We start from the raw sequence: 24,945 nt of genomic DNA on the forward strand, positions 1-24,945 counted from the left end.
TTGACAATTTGTACATTTATTTACAAAAAAGGAGGGGAACATGTTAAAATCGTGTTGTTCTCTGTTGTGTGTGTGTACGTACATGTGTGTGAAAAGCTGGTGCATGGCACTAGGAGAGACTAGTAAACAAGCAGGTACCAAAAAAAAAAAAGAATAAAGAGGGGGAAAACAAAAAAAAAAGAAAAAGAAACAGTTCCACTGGCACTAGAAAGGACAGACCGATCTGCACGGGGTGAGTCCAGCCTGGCAGGGAGGAGAGGGAGGCGAGAGGAACCCAGGGTCCGCTCCGTGAGGCGGCGTCGGGCTTCCCCACGGCCCCGCGCAGGAGCCCGGCTGCCGGCGCCAGCGTAAAGGGAGGAGAATCCGTTTGCGACAGGCACCTGGGGATTTCGGGACACATCCGAACGGTCCGGTTGTGGAGAACCTCCGGTTCTTTTCCCTCGTCGTTCAGGGGCTCCGGGGAGTCAATACCTCGACGCTGCTGGTGTGTACGAGCTCGTTGCGTTCCTCTGGGATGGCTCAGTTCAGAGAAGGGTCCTTCCCGCTCTCTGGGGACGCGTGCCGAGGTCAAAAGGGCCGGCGACCCGCGATCCCGGCGGATATCCGCGTGTCCCTACAGGGAATCCCGCTGGTGACAGGTTGTACCAGCCACGCACTAGTCAAGTGGCCATGTTACGGAGATACACAGTGAGGGGAGAAAGGCATCTTCCTCCTTTCCTTGATGCGCGCACACACACACACATCTCCCGGGCTCTTCCCTCACCCCAAGGCGGGGGGAAAATCTTACGGTGTCTTGAATATTGTGCCGTATTTGACGCGGTACTTGTTAATGCTCACAAAGTGCAGGGTCTCTGTGTCACAGGTGGTGGTGCAGGGCACCAAACCCTCCAACCCTTCGCCCATTAGCCACTTGTTTGTCTCGGCTGCCATTTCGCGGGGCACGTGCTCCTTGGTCCATTTGTCCACCCAGGCTTGGAACCGCTGGTGCAGCCGCTTGCTCACTCTCTCGTGGGACTACAGAAATAGGAAGAGGCGTTAGAAAGAGGTGGCTTTGGCCCCCAAATTGCAGCACTACGCAAAGCTCGGGTGCTGTTTGGCACAACCGAGGGGATCAGCGCAGGCACTAGCTCTTGCTAACGACGGAGGAAAAGCTCTGATAAAGGCCCCGGGCTCTCCTCTCCAAGGCAATTACAGTGGCAAAATGAACTCGGGAATACCAAAAGATTTATGCTCTTTGTTTAATACAGCGGCTCTCAGGCTCAGGACACAGAACATATCCCACGGGAACCCGAGAGCTGCATGCCCAGCACAGAATCCCTTCTGCATCGCCCAAGCAAGCCCTGCTCTCCCCAGCCCTCGGGGTCTGCCTCCAGCCTGCCACGGACAGGCACGGTCCCAGGGGAGAACAAGCTGAACACGCGTTACACGTGTAAGGGGACCCAGCTGCTCCGGAAAAATTAAGAACCGGGTCGAGTCTTAAAAGGTTTGAGAACCACTGGCTTCACAGAAGCACGAGGAGAGAAAAAAAATGCACATGTTTTGGAGTAAAAGCATCTGCCTAAGGAATGTTAAAATCCAGGACAGATGCTTGAAAGCCATGACTACAGTCATAATTAAAACCAGGAAATATAATTAAACCCCAAGATTAAAACTTATGTATTTTATTATTTGGTTTGTTCTCCTCCCAAAGGCTGACTGCTTCTCAGTGTTAACTGCTAATAGATTTGGAGTTCAGTGTCGCTTCTGCAGCTCCTTTGGTGCACCTCAGCAACCGAGGGGCTATGCTGCATGCTATATATGCAATAATTTGCCTTACGTTCAGATTCTCCCTGAAAAGCACTTGGCACATAGTATCCTGTTTATCAGATTACTTTTCCTTGAGGTTTGTGGAATGGGACAGACAGAATTCAATCAAAACCCTAAGTATCGGCATTTCGAAGAGTTACTACTGAAATACAACACTCTCATCTGCTGGAAACGCAAGTTTAACAAAATGACTTTACAACTAATGAAATAAAACCATTATTCCTATTTCATCAGCAACAAACAGGTGGTGAGTAGTTGTTTTCTAAGTCTAAATACATGACTAAAACGGAGCCGTGAAGGATGATTTCCTAGGCAGGAAGCAGCACGCACCTCTCCCACTCCTGCATCGCCCAGGGAATTTTCTCAGTGGTCAGTGGTTTGCTCAGAAAAGGAAATAATTTCATAAACCCGAAAACAATCTCTGCAGCTACAGAAGAGACAGAGCCTCTCAGGTACCTCTGCTTCTAGTTGCTTAAGTTAGTAATTTTTGTCTGAATCTGGCAGGTTTTACTTTCTTTTCCATTCTGAGCAATGGCATTCTGCTTAAGATTGTGTTTTAAATAATTATAATAAAGTTATAGCCAAGTATTTCAAACCTCAAGTCTAAATAGCCAGACTAGAAGTGGAGTTTGCTGCTGAAGCTCCCTGCTCTTCTCTACCGGGATGAGAAAACTAACTTGAGTGTCAAAGCCTTTAGAAGACCAAATTGGATTTCTCCAGTCAAATTCCCTTGAATTTGGTCAATGTGGAGTCACAGGCTGTTTTCACCTTGAATAAACCCCAACCTTTACAGCTCAAGAACAGGCAGAGAGCCAACACTTCCTTCCTCCCCTGCATCTCCACTCCCCTGCCTCCCCACCTATCCCAGTCACATCCTCCTTCCCTTGCCCCAACAGCTACTTTCGGCAGAGAACCAAAAGCAAACTTCAGTAACTTCAAAAAGTCAAATTCCAATTTAAATCAGGAATCGGGAATATCGACTGCTAGACGTGAGATGTCACAGACTTCTCCCCCCGGGTCCAGAACTGCCAAGCCCTGGAAAAATATCCACGGGGATTTTTTCCTGTATGAGTGACCTCACCACTCCCATCCTTGCCACAAAACCAGCTTTTCTAGAGCTGCTCTCTGTGACCGTGGGGACAGGAAACGACGAGGGGACGGTACCCAGGGGGGATCCACGGGGACAGAAGGCATTTGATGCTCTGCATTCTGCTTTGGGGAAGCCCTGGAAGAACAGGCGCTCTCACATGTCACCACAAAGACCGCTGATTGTTACCCATTGGGATGCCCAAAGACGTTTCATCTGACTCTCCCCACCTCATCTGTGGGAGAAGAGGGTCCCAGGAAACACCAGCTGCCCACCCCCCAGTCCTTCCACTCTCTCCTACCTGCTGAGCTCGCAGCAGAGCAGTCCTCCTGTACATGTAATCCTCCGATTTGATCACGTACACCATCTTATAGGAGTTCAGTTTGAATTTACACTCCAGCTTGTCCAAGCTCTCCACGTTCTCCATGGACTTCTTACTGTTTCCCTCCTTCCCTTCCTTCTCCTGCTGCTCCCGACCACGCTGACACTTACGGATCCGCCTCAGATTCCTGCAAACCAGAGAATCCCTCTTGGAATTAGTGTTCACCCTCTAGAAGTATTAGGCTGGATGTAGCCAGCAGATCTGTGCTGGCCTCTCAAAAGCCTGGCAAACAGCTTGGAGCACAACTGCCTGTTGCATTAAAATACAGGCGAGATTGACCGTCCAAGCACCGTGCTGGAGCGGTCGGCTCTGCTCTCTACGGCCAGATAAAGCTCATCGGGTAGGGGTTCACGGCACAGCCTGGCCACTCACCGCGGCAGGAAGACTGGTTTTTGGGCCAGGTGCTCCCGGAGCTCGGGGGAGGTAGAATCGGAGTTGACGTACCGCTCCACGTAGTCCGACCAGCGCTGGAAATGAGCACAGAGCAGAGATCAGGCACTGCCTTCCCACCAAACAACACGGGATGGTTAAGGAGGCTAAGCTGGAAGTTATATGGATGAACACAAGGACACTTTTGAATGCTCCGTGCATCTTATCCCCAAAAAGGCAGGTACAATGTTTCTCTATGTGGTTTTGAGGGTTTTCTAATACAAAATAAACCAAGAAGGATTTGCCTGCTCACAACACTGAAAGCCCTACGGCGTCTCTCCTTGATGCTAACGGACCACAACAACAGTCAACCGGACACCCTTGTCACAGACGGCTCTCTGGGCAAGCTGCTCTTACCTCTGCTTCTACAGGGTCATCAGAGTTCTCCTCTTCTGTGTCCAGCAGTTCAATGGTTAACTGAACTTGACCTCTGCTCTGAATGAACATCAGCTATAAAGAAAAGGCAGAAGGGACTTCGGTAAGAGGTTTTGAATCAAAAAAGAAAAAACCAAACAAACAACAACCAACCTCAACTTCTCAAAGGGAGAACGAGGCAAGTTTGCAGTTTGAAGGGAAAAAGCTGTGCTTCCCACATTCTCGACAGCAAAGGGAAAACGCTAGCCAAAGTGAACAATCTTTGCGGAACAGAAAAACGGTAAAGCTTTTTGAAAAATCTTTCTTTTTGTTGCTGTTTTTGGAGTGGCGCGGGTCCTTCTTGAGCCCCCAAAATAAATTTGAGGGCAAGGGAAGAGAGCTTATACGCGCAGGCTTTTATCCAAAGTACTTTACTCGCTCAGAAAGGGTCTGACCACTTCCTGCGTCTTAGGCAAAGGAAGTATGGATTTGATTAGCACAGCGCACCAGGTTTCTTTAGCAACGTATGCAGTCAGCAATGATTTAATGCCCAGTCAGTACCAGCAGATCTCCCCGCAGTCGTCAAAGGTTGAGACACAAGAGAAACAGGAGAAGTTTGAGCTAACAAATTAAAACCAATACAATACAACCCAAAGATGTTGTGAAGTGCAAGGGATATTCATTGCTGTTGCAGGAAATATAGTTCTCCTTGAAACCTCATTTCCGAGGGGCCATTACAGAAGTATTAACCTATGTGCCAAAAGCTGTGGACGTGCCACCAAAACCTTCAATTTTTAGAGCTACAGAAAGTCCTCAGGTGCCTAAAAAAGGCTCCTTTTTTACAACGCTGGTGCCTCTCCCTTCTCATGAGGCACCCACCCTCACTGCTTGCTGCTTTTACAGCATGGTTCGCAGCCCGGTTTTACCTTGAAACAGTTTTCCTCTGACATGAGCTGCTCGGCTTTGCGCTGGTACGCAGCCTCCAGAAGAGTACGAGAAGACTGGGAAGCGAGAAGACCTCCTGTTGCTCCGTTGCTGTTCTCCGAAAGGTAAAGGTCTGTTACCTGTACGCAGATCTCATCGCTCACTATGTGCTGGAGCTGCAAAAAGGCAGAACACAGGGAAGGTGTCAGTCAGGGAGTCTGCTACATGCCCAGAACAGAAAGAAATAAAGATGTAGAAACAAAGGTTTAAGCCTAAATGGAGAAGAAAAAAAAAAAAAAAGGCTGAAAAAACATGAGTTTAAGGCTACATTTTTAGTAACTTCTACCAGTTGCAGATGATCTCTGCAGCTACGTAAAAAAACCAAAACAACAGAGTATCTGTAAAAAAATTAGCAGGTGGCAAAGTACAGCTACTCAGAGAAAAAAAAAACAAAAAACAAAAAACAACCACAAAAACAAAACATGGGCAGGGAACATCCTGATCAGCAACAGGGGAGGAAGGGCCAGAGCACCGTGACACAGGGTATCCCCTCCACAGCAAGGCACCGCTGCCATGTCTGAAGAGAGGGGTGGGAGATTTAGTATCAAATCCTTATTTTGTACAAGTTGAAAAATCAAAAGTCGCTTGACTGTCTTTTGAATTCTGTTAATCTCTGGACCGAAGTACAGGGCTTCTGAAAAGCAGCTCTTCCCTTCTGAAAGCGGAGAGGCCTTTCAAGCCATTCCACTTCCAGCCCCTTGTGTCTGTTTTTGTTCTTTATGCTACAAAAAGGCGCATGAAGAATTTTTCTCTTGATCACACATTCTTCCTACCAGCCCAATAAAAAGACTAGAGTTTAACAGCCCAAACGAGCTACTCAAACAGCCAGATAAGAGAGACACAAAGCTTTTTAGAAAAAAGCCATGCACTGCTCCTACAGCACTGGTGAAAAGGAAAGAAATTATTTAAATGTCATTTAATTCTTTTCTTTTTCTTTTTTTTTTTTTTTCACCCCCAAAAATTAAAGCAAGATTAGCTCTGGAAACGCTTTGAAGTTGAATATTTATACCCTAAAACTTCTGGAAAGCAAAGAGAGAACTCTATACACACAGAGAGGATATTCTCAATAGTTTAAATACATCAGAAATTACCTTTTATGACGTCTCTCTACATTGGTGTTAGAGCTGGGTTAAAAAACATTCAGAATTTACCTGCTCACCCCTGAAATTCCCCGTTTAGACATACAACACTCCCCCTCCGACGTGGGCCTGGGCTCTCATGGCCAGAAATAGCCCGGCTACTTTCTCTACCCTGGACCATCCCATCCACCCTTCCAGCCTTTGCTGGCAGTCACCTGTCGAACAATGCTCTGGATCAGCTTGTCCATGGTAAAGGCGATGTAGGCGTGAATGGTGAACATTTCGCGCAAGGAGTCCTCGTACTGCGACGAGTCCATGTTCCCATCCAGGAGATTACGCACCATGTCCAGGAAGGCCGGGTAATAATCCTCAACATCGATGTCCACTGCAACAAGAGAGAAGGGGAGAGATGAACATACCACCTCCAGGAAGAGTTGCTTTCAGTTTTGGTCCTCAGACTACCCAGCCAAGCTGAAGAGTTACTGGAATAGACTTAAGTTTGTCTTTTATAGACATTTCAATGAGCCCTTTTAAGGCCACAGGTACTTTCATAGTCTCCTGCTTTCCAGCTCTAGCCTCCTCCATGAGGCCTTTATTGCCAAAAGACTTTTTAAAGCTATTTAAAGCCCACATACCCCACACCTTCCCATCTCCTCCCTCAATCCAGTACTGCCCAGCGACAATAAGAGAGATTCCCCCCGTCTTAAAGGGTGACAGGACACCAAGTAAGCCCTGCCAACAATAAAAGTAAGCCCCTGTCAACAAATAAAAGCATCTTTCTTCCCCGGCCTCCCACCAGCAGTCACTCACTAGGCTCCTTCAGTCGCAGCTGGATGGCAGGACTGTCGCTCTTGTCTCGCTTTATGCCCAGCACTTCCCTCTCCCACTCCCTTTCCCGCGTCTCCTCTTCGATCTGCCGCTCGGCCTGGGTGCAGATCCTCAGCAGCCGCAAGCACAGGATCTGATGCAGCCGCATGAATATGTACCAGTTGCTGTTCACGTAGAAGAGATTGTAGACCTCATCCATGCCCCGCAGCTTCTGGGCCGTCGTGTTGTTGAACATCAGCTTGGTTTTGGGAGGACTGCCCCCAACGCCGTTGTGCTTTTTTGCAGCCCCGGTAGCTTCGTCCACATCCATTTCCTCTTCTTCCTCCTCTTCCACATCTGAGAGTTCACCCCGCTGAGCAAACAGCAGGTCTGGAATGAAGTGATACATGATCTGCTTGATTTTGTACTTGTCCTCTTTCTGGATTCCCGTCTGTCGCTTCACGTGGTGGATGATGAGAGAGGCAGCATCTTCCAGGATCTGCTTGTCTTCATAGGCTAGTGATAGGTGTGGGCCTGTGGGGACTCCAGCGTTGTCTTCTGAAGCCTGCTCTTGCCTCTACAAATGAGAAAAACAGCACAGAAATTAGTCCCAAACACCTCTCTCCACCCGAGAGCCTTTCAGAAAGCTCTGCCAGCGGCACAGACTTCTTCTCTCATCGTGCGGTGAGGAACAGGAACTGAAACTGCACTTGCAAACTAGAGAAGCTCGAGGGAAGGAAACTATTGGTGACCGTCTTACCTCATCATAGATGCTTTCAATCTCATTAAGGAGACTCTTTGACCTCAGGACCTTGGTATCATTCTGCTTGAAGTTGATGCCCTGGTGGTCCAAGGATTTCAGGTAATACTTCTCATTCTGCTCTCGCCAGACTTTATTAAATCCTCTCTGGGCTTCTCGCCACTCTTCCTCTTTCATCTTTAACCTTGGATCAAGAAAACAAGGGTAAACTAAGAGACATAAAGGTCCCACTCTGAGCAAGTCCCACAGTTCCTGGCCAGCGTAGAGAAGAGCTAAACTCTTTCTGAAATGGGGCCCACGGTCACGTACGGCCGCGGGATTTGGAAAGGGATTAAATTTAGCCCTGGAACAATCCATGCAGTACAGACAGTTTTCTCATCTTACACACGATGTTGACACCAGGGAAGAAGCAAGGTTTAAGAGGAGACAACAAGAGCTTTACATCCCTCCAGCTGAGCTGGTAAGGTTTTTGTTTCAGAAGGGTAATTCCCGCTTTCTAGGTGATTATTATGAAATACAGCCAGTGACCAGAACCTAAAATGCACTTCTTCACTGACAGCCTCGTGGAGGTCACGCGCTTTAGGGGCGGAAATTAGCTACTTTTACAGAAATCTGGATCACGTATGGTGCGTTATCCTTCGGTAGAGGCCCGGGGCAGGGTGCTAGAGCAGTCAGTACCTTTTCAGTACAATGGGAACAGCCACAGATGGGTTCTTCCGAAGTCCATCAATGATGTCGGCTGCTTTGTCAGCATATATCCTCTGGAGAGCCTTGCGGTGGATCACCTCCGAAGTGCCACCCAGAGTGTTGTCCAGCCGGAATTTGGCCTGCTCTTCGGCAGACAAGCGCGAGAGTTTCTTTTGGATCGCCTCAAGGACGCGGATCGTTGCCAGGTTGGTCTCCAAGACAACATCCAGCTGAAGCGAATGGTGCGTTAGCCATTGTTGAATAGATAAAACATGATACTTCACAGAAGCTAACATTTAAGTGACATGAAACAAGAAGCCGTGCATGTTTAACAAGGTGTACTCGAGCAGTGGTTTCCATGTTCGGCTGCTCTAAAATAATCCAATTATATTTTATCTGCTACCTAGATAATACTGCATAAGAATTCAAAGGCTACCAGAACGATACTGTTCGGAAATTACATTTTCCACCTGGGAATAGAACACAATTGACAGTTACTCTACAGAAGGACGTGCCAAATCCGAGCGTTTTCAGGTAATTGCCAAGCTAACTTCCATTTCAAGTCAAGACGTCAATCATTTAACATCCTGAACGTATCACTTTTCAGATTATTACAGGGGAATGCACATTCTTGTGCATTACGTGGGCAGTAAGAACGGAAAAGGTGCATCGATTATACACTGGCCATTGAACAATTTCATCCGGAGCGGTGTGAACGAAGAGCTCTGCCCAAAAAGCAAGGGGCAGGGGTGGTAGCTTGGAGCGGGAGGTGGTTATGCAGCTGCTGCTTCGTGCATTAAGAGAACGCAAGCTTTTATGCAAAAAACAGGTGATAGACACACAATAAAAACAGATTCTAAGCAGTAATATTAAAGGTATAATTACGTCAAGATTGTTAACTGTTCACAGAACCCCAAGCTTTCCGAGACGTGAATCAAGGAAAAGCAATTTACCTCGAAACGCTCATCCTCACACCTGTAGATGTGCTCTTCGTATTGCGTTTTCTTGGAGCTCACGAAGGTGGAGTCTTCGGACCAGGATGGGAAGGAGACCCAGGTGTCATTCAAAACCTTTGAGGGAGATGGGGGGGAGACAAGAGTCACCGTCAGTGACCCAAAGGGATCACACTTGGCCACTTCTGAGCCCAGTTTTCTGACAGAAGGATCTAATTCCCCAGTCGTAAAAATCACGCGTTCCTTCCAAAGCCAAGACACCAACCAGAACCCCGAACAGCCAGAACTGAAACATCCAGGCAGTCTGAAAGATTCATTAGCTGGAGCTGTGAGAAAAAACAAACTTGCAAGGGAAGAGAAAAAGAAAGGCGAAAGAAGCTTTTCCATTAATTTGGATTAGTCAACTGCAACCAGCTGGTTCATCATGCGCGTGATTCATCATCGACAACGCTGGGTGGTCATCACGTCAGACGTGACTGTTAGGCAGTACGTGGTTTCTACCTCCAAATAAGGCTAATTGGGAATATAAATCCATAGCCCAGCAACACCTTTCCTGACAAAGCTGCTGAGCACCTGCAGCTTTCTCCACCTCCCAGTCAAAAACACAACCTCAAAGGGGCCAAAGGCAAAGAAAGAAGGATTTTGGCAGGCAGCCTTGATTTTTGGCAGGCCCAGTTTTCACAAACCTGAAGCCCGAACAACTGACTCATTAGATTCTCACAGGAAGAAAAGTTCGTAACTGCATCACACAGGACACTTTTCAGAGACGTGTCAGGACTTAGATTAAAAAACTTGCAATTGTCTCTCACCCAGGTTGTTTCTCACTATCGTGCCATCGCTTCAGCCGAACACCTATCACCGCTGCTAACTGCGTGACTTGGTCACCCGCGTTCGTCCTCCTCACCTCCGTAGGAAAACCCGAACATCACAAACCCCGTGATTGTTCCCTAAAGGCAATCTCCTCGCTCTTCGTGATGGCAATCACCCACGGAAGGGATTTCTGGGGCTGTCTCCTCCTCCAGTGAGCGACATGTTTATTAACCAGCCTTCAGCAAGAATCCTGCTCTCTCACCTCCAAAGCATTACCTTCAACACCAGTGAAGGAACAGGATCGGCCAGTGCCATTCCCACTTTGATCAAAAGGTGATTACAAGAGATTAAGGGACTCAAGGAGAACATCTGAGCCTGCAACACTCTGTTGGGAGACCAGCTTTGACTCTTGACCAAGAAGGCTCCCCTGTAGGGAGCTGATTTCCCAAAGCAACGCAACCGTTTCTCAAGACAGAGGTCATCTTAGCATTTCAGGTAGAAAAAAAGAAGGACGTGAGGGATACATGGGAGAATCTGTCTACAGAAAACGTGATTTCCCTTTAAGGTTGGTCTAGAGACAACTCTGAAAGCAGACTAAGTGCAAATTGGGTTAAAAAGGTAGCAATAATCTTGAATTACGTACTGCCTTGTAAAAGATCCCCAAGATCACATTCAGACCATACAGAAAAATAGTTCTGTCATTTCCTACTTAAGAGTGTAATCTTAATGTTCTTTTCACACCTTATAAAATATAAACCATACATACCTAATCACCCTATATTTTACTTTATTTAAACATGACAACTATTTGGCTGTTGGTTTTTTTTCCAGCTGCTGCCCAACAACGCTTTACACAACCCTTTCACAAGCGCCACTGGGGAGGAGCTAATGCCAACCGTGAAAGCCACGCGGGCATGGCATCTCCCAGCCAGGTTCTGACATAACCCATTCCTAGAGCGACGCCTTGCCCTGTGCAATAGCTTCTGGACACGATCCAGGCGTTTGCAGGAGCAAGCAGAGAGCAGACGTGCCCTGACATCCCTGGGCATAGCACATGGATACAAAATAAATTCCCCATCCTGTCGTTCTGTTCCTCTCATCCTCGCTCCATCCCTCCGGGAATAGACTTCCTCTATCACGCAATTCCCATCAGAGATCATCTTACCTCTTTACACAGCGGAGTCCGCCCCGTGCACTTGGGTTGCTGGTAGCTCTTGGGTAAGGCTCGGTAGCTGGAGCCCAGTCTTTTACAGGAGGCATAGTCTATCTCCATGGCAATCCCCTCGGTAGCCCGTTCCTTCGGATACGTCTCCATGTGAACAGACTCTTTATACCCCAGAAAGTTTTTAAACCAAGTGAACAATTCTGGGAATTTCCTAAAAATAAAATGAAGGAAGTGAAAAACTAGCTAAGTAGAAATCAAACTGGTGCTGAGCTGTGATGCTGGGGCTACAACTGATCACTACAGACAGACTGTGTCCAAGAAAACCCTCTGAATTAGTCTGGTGAGAGAGGACCCTCTCTGCCCAATCCTACCTCCACGGAGCCTGACCAAATACCTGTTTGTCGATCGGGTGGTGGATTGCTCCAAGGTGCTTTAGGATTACCCCCCATATTGCCAGGGATACGCAGACAAGCACAGATATATCCTCCACACGCCTCATGGGTACAGTCCCCGCAAGACGAGTGGCAAGGAAGGAACAACGGCCAAAGCTTTCACTGCACGGGCAGCACCCATTGCAGGTCACATCCAGCTCTCCCAAACTACCCTGGTAGCCATGCCAGGCCAGATTCCTAATCATTTGCCAACGTTCTTAACCTTAAACAGACCCTTCCTTGCCAAAAGGCAGCAAGAAGAAACTGAACAGCGATTCCATAACTGTACGGCAAAACACTTTAGTGCTGAACGACCGCTTCAACCAGTGCTGCCTCCTCAGACCAGCGCAAACCGTGAAGAAGCCCTTGTCGGCTGGTAGAGAAAAGTTCTCTGAAGAATTTATTAGTGTAAAATACTGCATCTGTTCAACCCCTCTTATCTCGCACAAAGCTCCAGCAATATGAGGAATTGAACCTGTTACTGAGGCTAATTGAATCACTGCTCATTTATTGCTTTTTCATTACATGACAGACAATCATGTCCAACTGCAGACTAAGAAAACTGTATTATACCTTTCCCAATACTGATATTCACCCTTGTAGCTAGGAGCACAGACACTAGGTGGGAGAAATCCAGAATTTTTTGTTGAATATTTCACCTTTCTTAGCTAAAGGTAGCATCCTGCTGATGCCTGACTAATTCCAGTGGAGCTACAGAGAGACTGGAAGCTCCTTGGGGCGGTTTTTTGCACTCTACCTACTGAAATGGGGTCCTGAACCCAATTTACGTTGCTATTGCCTTCTCCCTTGGGACCAGGAACTCAAATCGCAGGAAGAAGAAACATTAATCTTGCTGCCCAAAGTTGATGAGAGGCTATCGGTTGGTGTTAGCTGATTAATACGGAGTCGTTCTGTACACTACTGGCAGTTATGGAAGTCATAATTCCTATTTAAACTATAGCATTCCTTATCATTTTTGGCTTCATGACAGAATTCAGCTGTTTTCTGGAAATTTTAGTGACTTTATACCAGCACTCTTTTCTTTAGGGGACATCTCCTATATAATTAGGCAGTCAATCTTTTCTCAAGTGAAATAATCCGTGATTCCAGAGCAAAAGACTGCAGTAACAGGCTGCTAAATAATTCTGTTTGCGCTTCTGAAAAAGGAAGAAATGCAGCAAGTGCTACCGGCACTGCTCGTGAATGCTGCCTGCCTGCTAAGACATAGACAGGAATCCCTCTCTCACCTCCTCTTGCACAAGAAATAGAAAAGGACGGCGCAGAAGAGCATGAAGTTGGTGACAGCCAGGCCGAGCTGGAAGGAACAGCAGATCAGAGAACGCACTACCACGGAAGCAACTTGTGCAGTCGTTTAGTGGACAGAGAATTAAGCAGTGGCAGGCTATCCAGGTAAAAGTTGAACCGACCAACAGCGGAGGAAGCGGGAAGTGCAGGGGGACTCCATCTCAGGTGGATTTTGTGGCCTGAGGAACCACCGCCCGGCTCCCAGGGCAGCGTTCCTCCTCCTCCATGCCACGCAACCACAGGAGACGCGTTCCCCTGAACGACCACAAAGGTTAGAGTTTCTTTCCTGGTTTTGCAACAGAAACGGATCAAGGGGATTAAACTTCTCACCTCACGTAAGGAAACAGGCTCCACTTACCCCAGGAACGGAGAAACGAGCTGTACAAGCTCAGCCCGGGAGATCACCTCCTGGTTGAAAATAACCAGGCAGCGGAGGAAATTTTCGTAAGCTTCTGTGCTACGCAGAGCTTTGCGGACCTTACAGAGAGAAAAAAAAGAGGAAAACAGTTGCTGTCAGGGTGAGACCAAGCAGTGTACGCTATCGCTGTCCAGGAGACCTGGATTCAACACTGTCCTTCCCACCGATGCACGGAGATTACACACGGAATGAGAATGCAAATCTTTATGGGAGTCGAACAGGGTACACGGGGCCAGACAAATAGATACTGACGTGAACCATCGCCGTGCTGGGTACACCCTGCAACGGTGTATTTTATATATATTATATGTCAGCACCCGGTGTGTTTCTCTGAGGAAAGGAGTTGCAAGTGAAGAAGGAAATCCCTCCCAAGAACCCCCTAACAGCTGGATTACGAAATGCTGGAATCGTGGACAACGTCAGTTGTCAGTGCAGCGCCACAAACCCACCCAGGCTGCAATATTCTCTGGTGTTTAAAGGCAAGTAGGGAGCAGGGGTAAGACACCTATGCCCGGGGCAATACCGCTCCGGCCTCTGCCTGCAGTGCAGCTTGTGTTATCATCGGTAAGCCGGTGTCTTTAACCCTTATCTTCACAGTACAAGGAAGCCAAACAATTCATCCCAACGCCATTACCCTTCCCACGAGAACAGTTAGCATCTACGCATCAAACGGAGATCTATCACCATTAAGATATTCGCCATTACGGTTATAATTCTACAGCAGGGATTTCTAGGTTTACTCATGTTAACACCTACACGTCCTCCGAGCGATGGATGGGTTCCCAGTTACCATTAGCTGGTCTGCAGCATGCTGCAAAACGTACCACATCACCAGCAAGCAACCGAGACTTTCATCGACACGTGGATATTAATTAAAAGGTTTGTTTACATTCACTGTATACTCCCCTCTGAGCCATAAGGAAATGTATGGACATCTTACAAGGTACCACTTGGAAACATCCCACATATCCTTCATTCGTTCAACGTGGTAAACCAGCAACAGGTAACAACTGTGCAATTAATTAAATTCATCTCTCGGGGAAAAAAAAAACCAACAAAACAAACTCAATGTCAACATGAATCAGCTGCTTTGTAAACCGAGTTCCCACACCGCAGGCAGCTGATTGTGGATGGGTACAGCAAGCTGTACGGGGATTTGATAAAGGTGAAAAAAATTTTTGAGTGTGCGTTACAGGAAAAAAATTCTTATTCCTGCAAATCAACTGCAGCAGCAGCGGGTGAAAAGGTGGAGAATGACCTTTGGGGGAAAAACCACAAATACCCACGTAAAAAAGATCATCGGCCTTTTAAAAAAATTCAATGGATCTGACTTAGAGGTCACACAATACATCTGAGGTTGAGCTGACAAATGTTATCAGGGTGGCATATATATATCTCTCACATACTTCACTGTGACAAAAATCCAAAAATCTATACACTAAGAACATAAATCAATGACGCGAGACGGCTTTCTCTGAATCTCGCTTCTCACCTTCTCAAAGAAGAGAGATTCTGTCCCCGCACCATGTTTGCTGGCTTCCGCCAAAGACTGGTCTTTTAAACCAAGCAGCTTCGGTTTCTTCTGTTAACAGAAAAAAAAAGGCAAGAAAAAAAAAAAAAGGGCTTTTCAGCAGAGCAAGATGCCGTATTTTAATTATCTGTCACACAAGGGTTTCAGGTTCCCCACCCCACCGCTTGCTTTCAAATAAAAGAAAGGTGGTTTTTGGGGGGAGGAAACTTGCAGGAAAGTATGTGTCACAAGTTAATCTAGTAAAGGTTAATCAGTAGCACAGAACGCCAAATATTTTTAATACACTGTTGCATCCTTTTCTGTAACTAGTTGATTGACAGCCATGCTACAGCGTATCTCATTTTTTCTAACTAGTTTACAAAATTACCAAAATAAACCTGTTTTTTTTCTTATCAGTTTTTCAAGTCTTACACCTCCCTACAATTATCGTATTTCTTTTCCCCTCTCGCATTCCACTGCAAGATCCTCTATTTTCCACATACCAGCACTGCACTCTACATCCTCAGAAAGGCCGAAAGGTGCCTCCTAAACGTGTTTTATTTTGCTGCCCTTTATCTGAAGGGGTGGAGAAAGGGCAGAAGGGGCAGTACATCACTGGATTTAAATGGTACAATTAGGTGTGCTAATGCTTTTCATCACAAAACAAGATACACCACCTTCAAACAAAGCAGGTGAACTTGTCCCTACTGCACAAACACTAAACCACCCGGCCACGAGATCGTTTTTATTACACTACAAAGCCTCGCTCTCTCAAAACGTGCGTCATTTGAAAAGGGCAAACTCTGCTAAGAGAATAATCATTCATCATTGTGTTATCAGGTTTATCATAGGAAAGACGAGCAAACACGATTCCACTGCATCTGCTCCAAATTCTACTACAACAAAGCTTTTAGGGACGCTTTTATCTTGCCCTCAGCCTAGAAACATCGCTACAGATTTTGGCCAAATTTAGTTTGCCATTTTCCCGAGACTTTTCCCTTCACACCCCGCATCTCCCCCTCATCACCAAACACCGCTTTATTCCCCGATAAAACTACCCCCATTGCTGCATTCCACAGCATCCTCATAAAATGATGAAAACCCTGTTCTTCCCAAGCCTGCCAAGTAACTATTACCGCCCTCAGGTACAGATAACACCACCAGTTTGTGAAAAATCTTGCCGTGCGCTTAGAAACAAGGACTTCAAAAAGTTTCCTTTCAAGGCAAGCATTAGTTTCCGTGTTCAAAATCGCACGGATTCGTAAAATGCATCTGCCACGGCCTCCTGGGGAAAAAGGGGGCTGCCGAAGGAGCAGCAACACGCCCTTACCTTCACCGGAGGGGTTGCTCCAGTTCCCGAGTGCCGTCGGATCTGACAGCCATTCTGGTTGGGTCTTTGCTGTTTGTTGTTGAGCTGTGGCTTCTTCACCGTGCCACCGTGATCATTTCTTACCGATTCCACTTTCTCTGCAGTTGTCTTACTTAACAGCTTATTTAGAGACAAACCATAAGACCATTAGAGCTGAGTTCCACGCATCCAGGCAAAAAAAAAAATATGCCTGCTCCTCCTAGCTCTAGGTGACCAACGTATTTTACTGCAGATATTGCGGTCCTAGAACAACCCTTTTAGGCAAAGAGATTGTATTTAAAAGACAAGTTATGTCCAGAAAACACAATCTACCACCCTGACCCCATTCCTACCCTCAGTAAAAGATCACTCAAAAAAAACTCCAAAAATACCCCACAACAAACCACCCAAGATACAAACAGCAAAAGCACGTTTTTCTGCACTCTGGCTACGCACAGGACAGTTATCCACTAGGTGTTTCAGTTCCAGTCTATCTCCAAGAAGACTCACCACAGAGCTGTTGGCATCAGGCAGGAACTGCCCGAACTCCGAGAGCAGATCCTCCTGGTTCTTGAAGAGGCGAGCCACCTGCGCGTACACCTCCTGCTCCGTCAAAGCCGGCGTGTAGTTACCTCCTGCCTCCTTGGCGTTACGCTGCTCTTTCTGTCAGAGGAAAGAGGAGAAGCGTCAGAAAAAAGGACGTGCAAAACTATTTAAGTAACAAAGAGAAACAGGAAAAAACCCTTGGTGATATAAAGAATGAAATAGCAAAGGTCTCAGCATCTTACGGAAAGAATGATACCGTATTAATAGCATGATTCTTGTATATACTAAATACATATACTACATAGTAAATGCCCAGCTGGCCCTGGACTGGTAGGACGCAGATGAAGGAAGGGGTTTCTTTACTTTTAACGCAGTACTACGTCCACATTGTCTCTTCCTGATCCACGCTCATGGAAAAACACCAAATAGGATTTTAAAAAAAGGCATTTCGGACACTTGCAAACAAAGACAATGGACCGAAATCTATTGTTTCGCGCCACTACACAATCTCTGGATTTGCAAGAGCTCTGCTTAGCTTGTTGGCCAACATTAATCCAGCAGAAGACCCAAACGTAAGTCTTGGACAGGCACAGGTAGCTCCTGTGGCAAAGAAAGAGAAATAACCATGCGTATGCTCAAATCTGCCTTGTTCACGCTCACCTGATACGTATGGAGGATCTCCAGGAAGGCTTTGTAGATGTCTGGTTGTCCCTGGAACCGATTCTTGATCTTGTTGACATAGTTGATGGCGTGATTAAACTCAACAGGCTGATTGTTCTGCAGGGACGGTGTGGTTCCCAGAGAGATTGTCACAGGCGTATGAGGTTGGACCGGTGGCGAGCGTGGTGATGCGTACGGTGGAATTGGGGGAGTTTGCTGGCTGGCGGGAGTATGTGCCTGCAACTGCGATGGCTAAGAAGAAAAGAAGCCACGTTCGAAATTAGCAGGTTCTTTTCTCTTTGGAATAAAGGCGGTTTTATTCCACGTATGGACCATATCCAGAGGAAACAACCCAGCACAGTACTGTAACCGATACCAATGGTGGAACAACACGGATTCAACAGAGATACGTCTGAGTTGGAATATATCAAGCAGATGAAATCTCCTGCTCCAATCAAACAACCTCTTCCCATAGAATGGCCCTGGACTTCCTCAAAAGACTGTTGGGTTTTTTTTCTTTTAAAACTGCTACAAAACAATTATTCCATTCACAGGTCTAAGGAATTTTAACCACGTCTTCCATCAACCGTACATTTCCGACTGACTGTCTAAGCAGAAACTGCTGTTCAAGAGTTAAAATTAAGAAGTACCATTTCATAGTCAGAACCTGTTTCATGGGTTTTAAAGATTAACAGAAGCACAAATACAGGCAGACTAAGAAAGCTATTATCCAAAGTAAGTAAATGAATAAATATTTAGTGGGCCAGTAGAGACTACATTTTATCAGGAATAAAACGTCTGGACCATTCAAGCCGTTGCTCTTAACAGTTGTTTTCTCTTGCTGATTGCTTTTGAGTGAAATCCGACAATCTCAAAAATTTAACAGAGCCAAAATGCCTTGCTCCGACGCAGCAAGTTATTTTGCCCCTAGTGAAGAATTCTGGGATGCACAAAGTAAGGCAACAGGCAAGGGAAAACTGGAATTTCTTTCAATATTGAGACAAAGAGCAGGCAGATAAGGCTCTCAGAGTAATTATTTTGAATACTCTTAATAGACACCTAACAGCCACAGGAAAACTGAGCAGCAGTTTTGAGGTGGCATTTTGAAATGGAAATGCTCCATCCTCTCACCTTCTAAACGTGTAGGACACAGAGTTTTCACTCAGTTATCACGGTGCAGATAACTGTCTTAGGATGGCCAAAAGCATCCTATTACAAGATCCATACGGCTTTACCTGCCTGGTAAGGAAATCTCACCTCAGTATCTAGCATGTCCCTCGGGTTCATTTTAAAGTTTCAGCAAAAATAGCTCCGTTTGCAGGTCAATGGGGAGAAAACCATCTAGCCCACAGTGATGAGAAAGGGCCTGCTCCCTCTCCTCTGCGGGCACGTACCACTACTTCGGAGAAAAGCCTTGAAATCTGGCACAGGTAAGTTAATTCCAGAATGCCTTAGCTTTGCAGTTTTCAGCTTCGCAAATCTTTTCGCACGTTTTGCTTTGCCATTTCTGAACACGAGGGCTTGCAAGTCCCACCAATGTTTGACTAGAGATCACCTTATTGCCACATTTTGAATCCTGCTGCTTTCTAACTGCGTATTCCTTCCTTTCTTTTTTCTTTTCCAGCCAACAGTTAGCTAATTGTACAGTTTAGAGATTAACCCTTGAAACTTTGGGGATTCTTCCCCTGCCTAAGGCTCCCAAATCTTTCCACATTTTCAGGCTGAAATACATAACATTTTATCTCGATTAAGCTCCCTGAATGCCTCTTATATTATCCTATTCTGTTTTCAATCACATAAAATACATCTGTTGGGCAGTAGCATCTGGATTATATCTACAGCGGAGAGTCAAATTCCTTTTGTTATTGAAAGGTCTCAGTTTCAGGCACAGAAACCGATACCTAAAGGCAACATCGTGGTCATCTTGTCTGAACTCTTGCACTTTTGATTTTGCCAAAGACTCCTGTGCCCATCTAACTGACGGCTAAACTAGACTACTCTTTTACAACAGACGTCTGACCTGAAAACAAGACTTCAAGCAGCCCAGAATCTACCACGTCGCTAATCAAGCTCTTCTAAAGGCCTAATTGCCCCAAGCATTGGAAACCACACACTAACTTTCACGGACAAGAGCAACATCTTTATCGTGGCCTCTGTTTTATGGGGGATTTCTTGGGACTTCAGTTATTCTATGACAATATACCCAAAAGCGGGCAGTCCAGCATGTGCTCAGTGCTTCAATCAGGAAGCCCTTCTTGCAAAGTCAAATGCATTTCAGGGATCTTTTCCTGGAGCTGCTGGATCACTCCCTGAATAAGGTGCGTACTTTATCAGATGCTCCGAGCACCTTTCGGTTCCCCACTAAAAGCCACAGGGCTTTTCGAAAGCTTTAAGGTGGCTTATTTGAATCAAATCAACTAGGACGCATCTTGAAGTTGGAAAAAGGAGAAACTAATCCAGCAGCAGAAGCACAACCCACGCAGGTGCACGAATACTGTGAAAAAGCAGCGTGGAAGTTCCTTTTTCGGTCTCTAGCTCCACACCAGTTTCAGCTGGAGGCAGCAGGATCCCCGTGTTATCAACGTATGTCACTCAAAGCCTCTCACCTTACTGATTTTGGCAGGCGGAGGCTGCGGCGCTGGCTGTGCTGGTGTTGGGGTTGATTGCGCTGAAGGCTGCGACTGATGCTGCGGCTGGGGCTGCGGCTGGGGCTGCAGACCGTGAGTGGGGATCTGGTGAACCTGCCCTGGTGTTGTCACATTCACCATATCATTCGTCTGCACCTCAATCTTGTAACCGGGCGGCAAGAAGGTGTTGAAACCCATGATCAAGTCTGGGTGGCCCTTGAAGAGCTGCGAGACGCGGCTGATCACTCCTGGAGTGTCAATACTGAAGGAGGAATAAGATCAAAATGTCACAATCCTCAGAGACCCTTTCAGTGGTGCACCAAGTTCTCCGCACCAGAATTTCCCGTTAGAATTTTTACCTTACCTGAAACAATGCAAAACCCATTCCTGTAAATCCACTATTGAACTCAAGAACAACATTAGAACTATTTTATTAATCCAGACAGCATTTTATATCTATGAGATCTAGTCCCAAGTCTGACCATTATTAATGGGCAGACAACCAGACAGTCAGATGAATCAGCTGTCGAGGCTGAACTTGTGAACTCCCACTCTACGCAGAGATTTAGTAGAAATGAAGGGATGCATTTAACTTTCAGAAAAAAAAGCACACGACTGCTTTTACGTTACTGCTAGAGGTGTGTTACTCTACACATGGAAGGACAGAATTTAGCTCCTACTCTGTGCTCCCACAGACGCTCTTTCTAACCTGGAAGGAAGAAGCAAAATGCAGCTTGTTACCTCTGAGATTTAAATTCCTTCATAATATCCAAGAAGTCATTGTAGACCTGTGGCTGGCTACCGAACTGCAGCTTCACCTGGTCGAGATAAGACAATGCATCCTCCACCTGGGGACAGAACAGACAGGTTATATTAGCAGAGAGGATTTTATTTCAACTCCCATTGCTCTACAAAACACACGTTATTTGAAAACACATTATTTGAAAACTGAGCCTGGGCAGGGAATGAAAGAGCAAAAGATCATTAGCCTGGTTAGGGTGCTACCAGCACCATTTGAGTAAGAGATATTCACTCCCTACTCCCGGCTCACAAGACAAAACTGTACCAAAAAGAAACAAAAAGAAAAAAAAAGCAACACGGATCAGCAGAATTACTCAAAAAAAACCCCCCAACCATACTCCAAATTTACCATCACTGAAGTGACTGCTAGGATAAACAGAACTAGACTGAGTATTTTTCCTGCATTCATATGTGGAAATTATTATGGAACCCTAAGAATAAGCAGAAAGTGGAAATGACATATTCAGTGTAGTAGATGTCTGCCAGGTACACACGCTTGCAGTTTTTGTGTTTTTTTTTTTTTTTTTCTAAAAGCCAGACATTTCACTTCGACATAGAAGGATTTTGAAAATGGCAACTGTGGGCGGTAAATTGTTTTACACCTCGAAACAGCAAGAAGTTTATGAACCGTTCGTGTACCAACATCCAATTTTCAGACGTACTGAAAGAACAGGCACAGCCTAAAGCGAGAGCTCTGGGTCCCTATCGCCTCCGACAGCCACACGCTCATCAGCTGCGAGAGCTACACACAGAACCTCTATTTCGTCTGAAATTAGACCGCAAAGGAAGAAAGACTACCATGCATAGCCCCAATTTTGCATCAGCAGAGGGTTTGCCATCAAGGAGAAAGAACCACACGGTTTGAAACCATTTTCAGAGGTCTCTAGAAACGAAGCGTCCTACATTCAGCCAAAGGAAAGGGCCTCCCACCCCACAAGGCAGCGGGTTCCACCAAAACTGGAAGAGTCTTGCACCGTATTTGGAAGAGACTAAGAAATCGGCATCAATTCGTGTATATGTGCCTTCTCGCTAGAGCTGAACCAAATGTAGCTACTTAAATGGGTTATTTTTGGTGGAGTTTTCTCTTTTTTTAAGGATTTTACAGCACATAATCTGAGAATAGAGCCTTCCTTACTCCCAAATTACTCCCACACAGCCACCCACAGAAGCCATGTGTTCAGAAAAGCGCCAAATGTTTTGGTAATTTAACCCATTCACACGAATATTCCGAGCAATATTTCTTCCTTTTCCTTCCTGCCCCTGACCTTTTCCTAGCAAGTCCATTTTTTTTTTTTTTATTACATTATTTGAAGCAACAGGGTTTAAGGCAGAAAGAGAAGTCCCTTTTTGTATTCAACAGTCCTCCGAACAGGAGACACATTGAAGCCTTGTCATGAAAGCTGGCTGTGCAGGGAGGCCTCCCCTATGCACCGAATGGGAAAAGGCTCCCGGTTTCTCCAGGATCCAGGCACAGACTGAGCAATTCCACAAGTCAGCTCAGCAATGTGAATGAAATCCTTTCGACAACTTTCCCCGTTTCTCGAGGCCGCTATATAAACTTTCCCTAAAGTTTACTAGATTCCAAAGGCGACGTGGGAAGATCTTTTCTGCTGTATGTCTTGGGTATATCTGGATGCTCTTCACCCCTCTTGCTCTCACCCAGAAGCGAAAGAGCTCACTCACGCATCCCCGCTTTAACCACGCTTTCATTTCAAATACCCGTTTAATAAAACAACTATTAGCTCAGTTCCCCTTGCCTGACAGCAGATCTCCTCCTCCTCCTCCAAAAAAAAAGTCGGTTTACTTAAGGCAGCAATGCTCAGCGTTACCTTGAGCCTCTGGAACTGCTGCTGCCCCTGCACCGGCACGGCTGGCGGTGTGGGGTGAGTGTGGCTCTGCACCACCTGGCTCCCGTGAGGCTGCACCGGCGTGGTGTGGTGGTGGCCGCTGTGGACGGCTGCGATGGCTGGCCCGTGGCTACCTGAGCTCTGCGGTACGGCCGATACCTGGCAAAGCAAAAGAGGACGTCACGTACGGCCGCGGCTTCATGGCCGGCTCCGCTTGCTGCACGGGCAGAGAGCAACATCAGCCATCCCGGACCCAGAGACACAAGTAAGATTTTAAGGAAGCAGAACACAGTTTGTCCTTTAACCATGACTGCTAACAACCTTAACTCAAAAAATCTCTTCTGTTTTCATCAACAATGACCCCCAGAGACCTAAAAACGAACCAAGACAGCTCTCATCCTATACTCCAAATACAGGAGAGTCCTCTCTGCAAACACAGGTTCTCTCCAGCCTGCAGGCTCGCTGGCTGTCTAGTCGCCAACACTAACATAAAGACCTGCAAAAGGAGCTTAAAATGGGATTTTTTCAGTCTGACAAGAGTCAAAGTTCTCTCTTTTCTCTCAAAAAGACTTTCTATCATAAGCAATAATTTAAATGAGTGAATCTTTAAGAGCTTTCACACTCCTGCTGTGCAGTTTGGGTACTGGAAATCAAACTGTGGCTCTCTGGCCCCAGCAGGCTCAGGGGAAAACTCAGCTTGGTATCGCTCCTACCAAACCAGGGAAGGAACAGAAGGCACGTGCTTTTCAGGCCTCTTTCATGCATTGCACCAGAAAAGTTTCAATTTGGACAATACATTACAAGAGCCTTTAAAAAAATTATTAAAAAATAAATAACTTTTCATTTTACACAACCTTTGTTTTCTATCCAAGCCTCTTTCAGACGGGATATACTTTTTTTAATCCTTCTCATGAACGAAAAACAATTTGCTCGCTGGCCCATCCAAGTTCTTTTTGGGAAGGACTGCCAGCATAAACACATCTTCTTCCAGTCCCTGCGAGTGTCTGCCTGCAGGCTCTTCGGCTCTGCGGCTCCCACTTCCTACGGAAGTAAGGCAGAAGCTGTGCGTGAAATCAAGCACTAGACAGGGAGGGCAGCTCACCAACAACACAAGTGTGGAAGATGCAACATGGCAGAGACAAGTGGAAGAGTCCTTCCCTCATCTTTCACTGGGAGGTATCTCCAGTGCACTCTTAAAGTGGATTTTTTTTCCTCTCCTCAGCTGACAGCTCCTTGCAAAGGAGGCAAGAGAGGGAGGAGTGCCACGTAATGACCCCGGGGTAACGTTGGCTGAAACATTTCAATTTTCCTGAAGGTCGCCAATCTAAACGCTGATCCGAGCCAGTCTGTTAAGCTTAAGATCACCCAAGATATCATATGCCTGCAACAGAGCGACCGTTAAGAACAAATCTTTTCCCAGTGAAGAACAGAAATATGGAGAAAAGCCCCAGCACACATTTGCCTTTAGGATTCAGAGACCATGATGTGAGAGGATCACTAAAAGAATCATGTTCAAAAAAAAGCCAAACGACACCACATTTTTTCAGGTGAACATGAACAAAGCCGACAGTCTTAAAGCGAGTGCTTAAAACGAGACGTATGATAAGCACATTGTCCAATTTGGGTTTTTCTTTAGGAAGCCCTGGTTACCAAAATAAACCTTGTCTCAAATACAGAATTCTACGGCGAAATGACACAGTGCTGGCCGGTCACGCAGCAGGAGCCCAGCTAAGGGACGAGCACGCGTACCTGGTAGCTGGGAGTTACCGAGTACTGAATCCCCGTGGCAGACTGCATGGTGTCCGAAACCGCCTCATACACCGGAGGTGCCGGGGCAAGCACGCGGTGCTGGTGTTGAAAAGCTTCGGTGCTGCTGGTGATACGTCTCTGCTGCGACGCATACACGGGTGACTCCTGCTCATCCAATCGCCGCTTCATTCTGAACTCATGCTCGGGAAGCACTACAAAACCTGTTAAAAACAGACCAATTAACAAACACAATTGATCCATTGCTCCCCGATAAGCGCCGTGGATGCTAAGTTCACCAAAAGCAGGTAGGGCAAGTTTCTGTCTGTTCATTTAGGTTACTGATATCTCAAGATAGGAAAGTGGAATTAAGATTCAGCTTTCTGCATAAAATCCACAATCG

At 46.3% G+C, this 24,945-nt stretch overlaps 1 protein-coding gene across 3 annotated transcripts in view; it reads right to left on the bottom strand.

The window, feature by feature from the left end:
- The window catches only part of SIN3A (SIN3 transcription regulator family member A), a 34,184-nt gene continuing 9,239 nt past the window's right edge, over positions 1-24,945 (bottom strand). For all 3 annotated transcript variants that reach the window (XM_075764954.1, XM_075764955.1, XM_075764953.1), the window contains 20 exons: positions 24,546-24,766; positions 22,779-22,955; positions 20,890-20,996; positions 20,128-20,410; positions 17,522-17,773; positions 16,826-16,978; positions 16,298-16,456; positions 14,950-15,039; positions 13,398-13,516; positions 11,304-11,514; positions 9,329-9,445; positions 8,367-8,605; positions 7,689-7,872; positions 6,932-7,505; positions 6,337-6,506; positions 4,985-5,158; positions 4,062-4,154; positions 3,648-3,742; positions 3,195-3,402; positions 1-1,014 (listed from right to left, as the gene is read on the bottom strand). In XM_075764954.1, coding sequence (XP_075621069.1) covers positions 784-1,014; positions 3,195-3,402; positions 3,648-3,742; positions 4,062-4,154; positions 4,985-5,158; positions 6,337-6,506; positions 6,932-7,505; positions 7,689-7,872; positions 8,367-8,605; positions 9,329-9,445; positions 11,304-11,514; positions 13,398-13,516; positions 14,950-15,039; positions 16,298-16,456; positions 16,826-16,978; positions 17,522-17,773; positions 20,128-20,410; positions 20,890-20,996; positions 22,779-22,955; positions 24,546-24,734 — 3,825 coding nt within the window. In that variant the 5' untranslated portion in view covers positions 24,735-24,766 and the 3' untranslated portion in view covers positions 1-783. The remainder of the gene's footprint in view (positions 1,015-3,194; positions 3,403-3,647; positions 3,743-4,061; positions 4,155-4,984; positions 5,159-6,336; positions 6,507-6,931; positions 7,506-7,688; positions 7,873-8,366; positions 8,606-9,328; positions 9,446-11,303; positions 11,515-13,397; positions 13,517-14,949; positions 15,040-16,297; positions 16,457-16,825; positions 16,979-17,521; positions 17,774-20,127; positions 20,411-20,889; positions 20,997-22,778; positions 22,956-24,545; positions 24,767-24,945) is intronic.

Source organism: Balearica regulorum, chromosome 12 (assembly GCF_011004875.1).
Source record: "Balearica regulorum gibbericeps isolate bBalReg1 chromosome 12, bBalReg1.pri, whole genome shotgun sequence".
Lineage (NCBI taxonomy): Eukaryota > Metazoa > Chordata > Aves > Gruiformes > Gruidae > Balearica > Balearica regulorum.